This window comes from Limulus polyphemus, unplaced genomic scaffold (genome assembly GCF_000517525.1).
Source record: "Limulus polyphemus unplaced genomic scaffold, Limulus_polyphemus-2.1.2 Scaffold271, whole genome shotgun sequence".
NCBI classification, from domain to species: domain Eukaryota; kingdom Metazoa; phylum Arthropoda; class Merostomata; order Xiphosura; family Limulidae; genus Limulus; species Limulus polyphemus.
Window position 1 is genome coordinate 727,752 of NW_013665881.1, and position 10,363 is coordinate 738,114.

At 31.7% G+C, this 10,363-nt stretch overlaps 1 protein-coding gene across 1 annotated transcript; it reads left to right on the forward strand.

Moving 5' to 3' along the window:
* Positions 1–835: 835 nt before the first annotated feature.
* LOC106456918 (BTB/POZ domain-containing protein 6-like) lies at positions 836–6,380 on the forward strand. The gene is made up of 3 exons (XM_013916296.2): positions 836–1,040; positions 2,574–3,258; positions 5,285–6,380. Exons 2-3 carry the CDS (start codon positions 2,957–2,959, stop codon positions 6,078–6,080), a joined length of 1,098 nt encoding a protein of 365 aa, XP_013771750.1. The 5' UTR covers positions 836–1,040; positions 2,574–2,956; the 3' UTR covers positions 6,081–6,380.
* Positions 6,381–10,363: the final 3,983 nt, after the last annotated feature.

Here is a 10,363-nt window from a genome sequence, read left to right on the forward strand (position 1 = left end):
CAGAATAAATAGCTTTGTGCTCAACCATAAACAATACTCAAATACAAAGTTTTTAACTATCATGTGTAACGTACAGTAATTTGGTGAATTATGTATGACCAGTTGAGAGAAAGATTCGGGAGAAATATAGATAAAGGAACAGGTCCTTGTATTTTATATGGTAATTTTCTACATTAATTTCAATTTTAAGCACATTTAAAGTATGTTTTCAAAATTTAAGACGGATCTTAACGGATGAAATGCCGCTTTTATAAAAGTAATGTCTTCCCATTCGTTCATTCACATTTTATTTCAATATGTCACTGGTTATAACGACTTGTCTCCCAGAGCCGACACTAGGGCTTCGCATGTATGCATCCATATACATTTGATGCTGGCTACACCACAGTTAGTCGAAACGTCTTTCAGTTTTACGCGGATGAATGTAAACATTCAATAACCATTTCAATAGATAGTTACAAAATAAACTGGATTCCAATATTACGATATTTGTTAAATGTAGTAAAGATACATTCTATTATCTCATATTCTCTACATTCAATTTAAAGATAAATCGCATTATGTGTAACATTGTTTGTTTTGATATATTACGCATGCGTAAAGCCGTCTGATTGTTATTTTTTTGTGAAACATTTACACATGCATTAAAAATGACACGTGGTCAGTTAGATTCAACCTAATAATTATATACATATTTCAGTCTATTTAGTAATTGGCTACAATTCATATATATATATATGTATGCAAACAGGATTTTTGACAGTTATATTTCCAAGTATTGTGACGTACAAATTTGTGGTTACCGGATGTATGATTTCCTTATACAATTCTCATTACAAGACAGTAGGAACTGCATCGTACTTGTTAATTCGGGAGAATCTACGCAAATTAACAGGAAACAAATTATTTACATGTTTCTGGTTGAAATACTATAAATACCATTAGCCGATGAGTTAGATACTTTCCAACCATTAATTGAAATGGGTTAACGTACGAGAAATAAGAAAACCTTCACCTTCTTCGGGAGACAAAGTTTACAGGTAAGAAATGTTAAACGTGTTTCTTTATCTAATGACATACTAGAAAACCACTTTACTGTATCTGCATTTTATATACGTTTTTTTATTGGGATAGAAATTATGTTCAATATTTTTGTGGGTATATCTTATTCTTTGTCTTCATTTTATTGGGATGGGATCTGTTGTAGAGATAATGTTATGTTCGTATTTTAACATCGGTCTCGGTTTTCGTAGAGGTTTATGGGCTTGCAATACATTATTTTACTTTCAATAGAACTTGATAGTTACAGTGAATTTATTGATAATATTTTAAAAGTGTGTCTTTGTCTCATGGTTCTATGTAAGATGAATTCTTTAAAGAGACTTAAAAGTTTTTATTATTAGTGCAGGTTTCAGGTGAATAGAGTTAGATATAAGAAGAGATATAAATTTTTGATAGTGCTTAATTAATTTAATAACAAACATTTCGTGGGGGGGATCAAGTTTTTAATGAGGTTTATAAGTTTATACTTCTAGTCCTAATTTGTATTTTACTATGATAAGAGTTTTACAACCCATTTGTATAGTAGGCTTAATGTGCAAAATACAAGTTTTCTATAAATTGTTTAATCTTAAAGTTACAGACAGAATTTTTGCCAGTTTCTGTATCGTGAAGCAGATATCACTGACTCGTGTACTAATTTACAAAACATTGAAGAGATATTTTTTATTGAAACACTTTAAATATATTTTGCTGGAAATGTAGACAAAAACGTCACCAAAAGTTATTTGAAATGCATTAACATAAAGAAGAAAAAAAATCATCTTGCATGAAAATGTCTGCATGTAAAGAAACTATGTTTGTTTTTGTCGTAAAGCTACACAACTTTGTATCTGCGCTCTGTAAACCGCGGAAAATCGAACCCTAGATTTTTGCGTTATAAGTCCACAAATTTATCGCTGACCAGATGAAATAACAGACAAGTTTTTATGTACATACACGTCCAAAACTAACAAGATTTGTGCAGAGGTAAAAAAAATGGCTGAGAAAAATCTAACAACGCGAAACTATGCTCTGATTTAGCAAACTCTGACAAACCATAAATTTGTATGTAATTTCTTATTGTTATTTTTACTATGTCATATTCTATAGCTCGCTCGTAGATTGTGTAATACATAGATTTAACTTGGAAATACTTATCTAATCACAGTTGCCCAGTTTATTACTACGAGGAAAGTACTAGAAATTTTGCAAATTTTTAAAAATAAAAATCAGCATTTTATTTTTTAACTAACTTAAGGCGAGAAGAATGTATATAAGGTGCTATAACTTTAAAACAATTTCTTCTGATGAAAAAATGCTTTGTTATTGAAATACTTGATTTGATTGTTTAATTTTCTATGTCCTTGGACATTATCTTCTACTGAAATATCACAAACTATTTCAATACAATATTCTAATTTATAGATAGCGTGTAATTTTCGAAAGCGTTTATTTTGCTGAGAAAAACTGCTTTTATGTTCGAAAAATATGTGAAGTAATCTAATTTAAAGTTTTTCTCTTTCTCTTTTCAGTGTCTACCCACTATTATTCGATATTTATGTCGAAACCAGAATTGTCATATTGTCATAACAGAAGAGTTTACTTTCTACCACCCCCCTGAACAATGCAACTGAGACTCCCATTCACCGAAACAAAATATCAAGCCAGATCAAATTTCTTTTTATCTTAAGTGCACGAATTTCTCTTTATAGTGAAAATATAAGTTTTTATCTTTCTTAAAGTAAATTTAAGTGGAAGGAAAACCTTTGTTACAGCCAGATAAGTTTCACGTGTATAACGAAAGACACCAAAGTCTTCTTCTATAGCATGCAATAAAAATATAGGTGTAGACATATCACCGTACTCTTTCTCTGTACATTTCACCTGTCATTTTCAGAAATCTTGATCCTTCTCAATGTCTCCACGGAGTAACTTGCAGCCTGTGATTGATTTCCCAACTTATTATAATAGAGTAGCAGAAGCTCCTCCTTCTGCTCCTAGTTTTGAAATGATGTTGTTCAACAGTGAGGAGCAGTCTGATGTTGTTTTTTTGGTGGGCGAAGAGCCGGATATTTGGAGGTTCCCCTGTCATTTGCACGTTCTGAGCACTATGTCTCCTGTGTTTCGTAGCCTTCCCATCTACGACTTTACGTCATCATCAAAAGTCGTGTTGACTGTAACTGACATAAAGCCTTATGCTTTCGAAAATCTTCTTCGGTAAGATACATTTATTGCTATCAATTAAGAAACTCTCTATATACGAATATACCAATAAAAGGACTAAATTCATAAGTACCTCACAAGTGTCAGTTTTTAGAGTAGAAAAAGATAGTACTTACATGTATCACGACTGTAGTAAGATTATCCTAAAAACAAATGTTATTACTTACATGTATCACGACTGTAGTAAGATTATCCTAAAAACAAATGTTAGTACTTACATGTATCATGACTGTAGTAAGATTATCCTAGAAACAAATGTTAGTACTTACATGTATCATGACTGTAGTAAGATTATCCTAGAAACAAATGTTAGTACTTACATGTATCATGGTCCTGATACATGTAAGTGCAAAATTTGTTTCTAGGATAATCTTACTACAGTTATGATACATGTAAGTTCTAACATTTGTTTCTAGGATAATCTTACTACAGTCATGATACATGTAAGTACTCAAATTTGTTTCTAGGACAATCCTACTACGGTCGTGATACATGTAAGTACTAACATTTGTTTTGAGGATAATCTTACTACAGTCGTGATACGTGTAAGTACTAACATTTGTTTTTAGGATAATCTTACTACAGTCGTGATACATGTAAGTACTAACATTTGTTTCTAGGATAATCTTACTACAGTCATGATACATGTAAGTACTAACATTTGTTTTTAGGATAATCTTACTACAGTCGGTTACTATTATAGCATTGCACTTGTAAGTATTAACATTTGTTTCTAGGATAATCTTACTACAGTCGTGATACGTGTAAGTACTAACATTTGTTTCTAAGATAATCTTACTGCAGTCGTGATACATGTAAGTACTAACATTTGTTTCTAGGATAACCTTACTGAGAAATATAACTGTAGTCTATTTGGGTTGCATTAGTTATAAGAGCAAATTTCATATACCCTGAAATTAATCAATATGGATAAATGCTGTGGCCGAACACTATTTAAAGCAACTGTTACTACAAATGACCAGAAACGGTTATTGAATGCTACCTTTTTAATAAATTTTAACATGAATTATTATAAAGACTAAATCCAATTTGTATACATATTTTAAATAAATGACATAGAGAACATTGGTGTTTTTCTAGAGTTTTGAATAATTAAACCAAAATATATATAAAAATAATTATTTCTACAGGATAATCGTAGCTTATAAAGGAAATACTTTAAACAGTATTTTTTGTTCATTTTGACTAAAGTTAGTAACAGTGTTGCGATTTACATGTAATATTGAAGATTTTATGGAAAATCTGGAAAAAAACACGTTTATTTTCACATGAAAAGTATTAATGCTTAAAACAAATCATTATATGAAAGTAACCATTTCTAGAGCTTACAGTGTAATACTTTTGAAACTGATCATTTTGTTTTTGCATGAACTATGTAAATAGTTAAAATGTACATCAAATTAAGCTGTATAAGCCACAATTTATTGTTAACGATTTTTAGACGGTATGAAATCTAGAAAACGCTTTGCATAACTGCCAAAAAAAATGCGCTCATAATTTAAACAATAGAGAAATATGCATCAAAATTTCCTTTTTAATCTGCAGTACTTAACGAGTCGTTCGCTTAATGAATTGTTCATCTCTTTTATCCGAATCCTCAAAAATTAGAAACAACTCTTGTAAATTTATCATATTATAATTACAGATATGAAACTGCTATAATTTTTGCTAAAAAAAATATTATTAATTTTTTAAAATTGTCTTATTGATTTTCACTAGTTGGAGTAGATTGATATTGTGTAACAGAAAGTCCAACTTTTTTGTCACTTATTTAATGTATCATTTGATGAACATTTTTTCACAACAAACATTAAGGGTTTTCTTTAGAATGAGAAAAGGCTTGTTAACTCTTTTTATCCCATCGCCGTTGTAAAAAAAAAAAAGTTGAGTTTTCATAATTACCGAAAGTGTCTTACATCTTTAAACTTTATTAGTCTAAATCATACAAATAACAAACTGTACATTTTTCAGAAGTCTTATACAGTTTGTTTACTTTAAGGTTCTTGTACACCAAGGAAGCTACGTTTGCCTCAGTGGAAGCAGCACTTCATACACTTTACGCAGCCAACAAGTACATCGTGTTAGAGCTGTCGGCATTATGCTTCCGTTTCCTCTCCCGCAACGTCAGTGAAGAAAACGTCCTTCATGTTTTTCAGTACATGATGAGGAATGTGGTGACGTCCACCCACAGCGAACTGACCAACCTACAGGACGAGGTTATGATGAAATGTTTCTACCTTTTAGATGAGCACGCTGAAACCATTTTAAAAAGCGAGGATTTCTTAAGCCTGGACGAAACAACAGTTTATGATATTGTGAGTCGAGACAACTTACAGCTGTCATCCGAGAGAGTCGTATTCAATGCTCTCCTCTCTTGGGCCTGCCAGGAGTGCAAACGTCAAAGGCAGGAACTCACGTCTGAGAACAAACGGCGTGTTTTAGGGCAACTTCTCTACTGCGTGCGGTATCTGGTGATGACCTTGGAGGAGTTTGCACAAGGTCCTGCGGCATCAGGTGTCCTTAACGAACAGGAAGTGTTTTTTATCATCAAACATTTCTCCGGAGACACGTCTTTCCAATTTTTCGATCAAGAACTTGGAAAGCGTATGAGCATTAAGAGGCAAGATCGTAAACTCCCTTCCAACTCCACTTCTTCTCCATTCCCTATGTCCAGCAGCGGCTTTATCAGAATTTCACGAAAGGATTGCTCCAAATCAAAGAAACAATCCGTTTCGAAAAAAATGTTTAGATGTCTTGGAAGCTTCATAATTTATGTCATTCAATTGATCGATTAATTCCTTAATGTACACTTAATCAAATTTCAACATTATGTTTCTAAAGTTTTATCTTTTCACGTAATTTCTATATTACTTATAGTTTGCGATGATAGGTGGAAAACAAAGCTTTCTCTTCTACAGTAACTTCCTAAGTAGAAATACATATGAAATTGTTCAATTGAAGCTATGATGTTGGTTTTAAATGTGACAAAAAATTATAAGAAAAATAACTGAAATATGAAAAAACACAGACTAATTTGACCATGTACTCTTATAATAATAAAAATACAGAGTTGTGCTTTCTGTATACTGTGGAAATTTTCATTAGCGTTGTTCTTCTCACATTGCATATGAATTTCAGTACAAATACAACTTACACTTGTCCTAGTAATTTACAATACTAGCATAAATAGGCCTACAGCATGTATAAAGCCATATGTTTAAATGTATATTGAACTGTTATAGAATATATTATAAGGAATACATTGTGTTATATCGTACTTTTATATAACCTTTGATAAAACTATTCAAAAAGTATTAAATTTAATAGGTATTTTTCTATATCCACTTCTTAACAAATATAAAATATAAACTCAAATTCCAAGCTGTGTCACGCTTCGGCAGAGGTAGCGTTCGTCCTCAAGTAGGAGACTCACGTCTTAGGCACCGACTGCTATGATAGAATTGTTTTATCTAACACAGAACCCTTGAGTTTGATGTATAGTGCTGAAAAATTCGCTTTCAAAAATTAGATCATAGTTAGAACCTGGAAATAGAGAATCTACTTAATCCACGTTATTTTATCTAGCATAAACAATAGTGCACCAGCACGTGATATGAGGGCAGGTTGTTACTTGGCAACTCACAGAGTGTGCTCGTAATCAAAGAACATAACTACTAGTGTATTATTAGCTCGTTAGTAGCATTGCGAAATGGTTATTACTAAAGTTATAAATAAAACTAAGAAAGACACTTTTAGCCAACGTAGCGTAATTCAATCATGTTCATTTAGACTTTTATAAGGTGGAGGCAGGAGAGAGCTATGCCTTTCCAACAATATTAGTCGGTCAGTCAGATGGTCATATGGACAAATTTGTGGTTTTGTAAAATTTTTGTTTTTACTTTATCAACTGTCTCAAGTGCTTTGGTGGCTCCTTACTCTGCAGTTGGTTTGTTTACTACTCAACAGAGTGTGTAAAGTGCTTATAAAATTGTGCTAACATGCTGTTTGCAGTGTGCTTGAGATTTTAATTTGTATTGCACATCTGGCCAATTCCTACTAAAAGTGCTACCGTATTTATAATACTTTAAAGCAATCTCAATAAAGAAGTAAAAACGGCCTTGTAAAACCTTTAAAAGGTTGAAGACAGCAAGCATACTGCTGACAAAAAATAGCCGTTTTCTCCTGCGTAAAATAACTCAAAATAACGTAATCAATATCAATGCAAGGTTGTTTAGCTAGTTGGGATTATAAGGAGGCAAACACCATTACCTTTTCTATGCTACATAAGCACTTGGTGCGAAATAGACAAAGCTGGAAATGGTTCTGATCTGACTATATTGTGTTAAAGATGCTAGTTGTTTCTTGGAAGAAAAAAATTAAACCTGAAAACAGTAGCTAACTCCAAATAGAGATACAGCCTAATTTAGAGTGTATCTGGTAATATCAGAAGAGACTCGTGTGTCGTCTTATGACAGATGGAAATGCTAACTCCAAAATAGCTTCTATTGAATTGAGAAAAATATATATAATTTTAGCGCAAACCTATCTGAACATATCTGCCGCTGGAATCGAACTCCGAATTATTTAGTTATAAGTTCTGACGTACACTGCTACTCCACCAGAGGGATAATTGAAGAAGCAGTAACTTAGTTGATCATAACTACTTTTTTCATGAAAAAGTGGTACCATATACGAACTATCAGATATATATATTTATATATATACTAGAAAATGGATACACACACACATGTACTTAACACCGATGTTGAATTGTTTTTACCTTTGCTTTATGACTATCATTAAGAAACGCGTGATCTACAGGTATAAAAAATTTCAATAGTTTTTAAGTTTTATAAATATATATAATTAATTTTACGGCGTTGGCTACAAAATTAAAACCTTTAATATATGTCTATTGTTTTTCATTCTCAACTACAATTGTTTAATAACTGCCCCCAATATCACAGTGGTATGTCTGCAAACTTATACTGCTAAAAACCGGGCTTCGATACCCGTGGTAAGGAGAATACAGTAAAACCCTTTGCGTAGCTTTGAACTTAATAACAAAACAACAACAACAACATTTAATAACTATATATTTGACATATTAGACGGCATTTGATGGCTACTATTTCATGACTTAAACTAATATGAAAACTTTGATGTTATCCACTCAAATAGTAAATTAATATTTACTTTCATAATATGTAAAATCTTTCTACATTCTCTCAGAAAAGAAACTTCATTTTTACAAGTTTAAATCTATAGGAAAAGAATACTTAAGATCAAGCGTATTACGTAATTTAATATTACCAATGAAAACTAAATTGGGTTTAGTATAAATATATAATATTTTTCATGTAATTTTTTACTTTAGAATACTTAATTTTACGATTTAAAAAATAATCGTATTTTTCTTATTATTCTTCTTTGTTGCACCATGATATTTGTTAAAAAAACGGTATTTATATTTCTTGATAAATATCAATTGAATTATTCTGAATATGATTTTAATCAATTTTTATAATAAGTATTAATTACTGAAGAATTGAAAGTATCTAAATTGCAATTAAAGAATTGATCAGATTCGTTGCTTTGAAATACACCATTATTATACAGGCTAACGTTGGTTTCAGCATTTGTTCAATATGTAATGACATTCAGAAATATTGTATTAGAATATAATAAAAAAAGGAATTCATTATAACTTTACTGTCAATATAGCGTGAAAAGGTAATTACTTTCGTGTATATATTTCTAAAAATTATAAATCAGGCAGCCAGCCCTCAATATTTATATATATCTCTAATTATATTTACACTGTTAAAAAGTGTGTTTATTAGTGTAAATGCTAGTTAAAATAGTGGACATAAAATAATATTGACTCAACCTATGACAAGTAGGGTTGGTTACGAAATATAGGTGGATCATAATTACCTTCGTTGTTCTAGTTATTATATATAGTAATAACTATGTTTTCAGGACTTCCGGTGCCATCTTGGTTCATTACTTCTTGCCGTCCTTTATCTTCGATCGTAATGATACTTTTATTAGGACCTGGATAATTGTAAGGTCTCACTAAAGGAAAGCCAAACAAATGTAAATCATAGCTAGTCTTGAAATAACCTGCGTTTGATAGCGTAACTTTTGAACTGCAATCGTATCCGCCTACACATATCTAATTAAGAAACTTTAAACAAGTTTTATATTTAATTAATAATATACCTATTATGATGAGTTTGGATTAAAACCAAATCAAATAGGTCGTTGTTTATGCATTACTGAAATATAATGAAATCTAGGACAACTGTAATAAGACGTTTCAGTATTAAAAAATGCATTTAAAGCGATTGGCATCGTACAAAACTAATATATTATTGTAAGGAGATATATCGTATCAGTCGTTTTAACCTAAGCCTGATCTGTCTTTATTAACAAATACTTCAAACCTTTGCTCCAAACCAAGGCTGACCTGACCTTTAGTAGTTCTCATTCAGAGCAGGTTGTTGTTCAGTATAACTTACACTAGTATTTCTTGCTAGAACAATGATATTATCTGTTCATAGTAGCTTTCATACGACTTTCCGACCAATGTTAAACGTTCTTAAGGTACTTGGGCTATTTCCCTCTAGGCATACAAACTCGTGCAATTTTATACCTGACCGATATGGAGTCGCTACAGCAACCTTTATGTGGTTCAATTTTGGGAGAACGATCTGTGGATTTTTTCTATCAGATGACAATGCTTTGTATTACTTTGGAGACTCTGCACCGTTGTTTAATGGTGAAAAATGGCAGAACAGAGTGATCTTGACAGGCTGGTATTTCTTCTGCGCTGCATCAACTACCACATTCAATTTGACCTGGAGAAAAGCAGAGTTCCACAAAAAAGTGTCTCGCCTGTGGTCCCTCACGTCTAATCCTTGCTACTTAGATCACGAACTTGAACGTGCTGAGACCAGATTCCAAGTAATAATTATTATTTTTGCAAGTATAATATCTTTTCTACTGTCAGGTGGACTGATACTTTTCTACATATATGTTCTCATTAATTACGATGATCAAAGTAAGAGTTATG

Excerpts from the sequence above, each read along its gene's own strand:
- LOC106456918 (XM_013916296.2), top strand. The coding sequence starts at position 2,957 with ATGTCTCCACGGAGTAACTTGCAGCCTGTGATTGATTTCCCAACTTAT. Across the intron at positions 3,259-5,284 it reads GCTTTCGAAAATCTTCTTCG|GTTCTTGTACACCAAGGAAG; the intron begins GTAAGATACATT and ends GTTTACTTTAAG.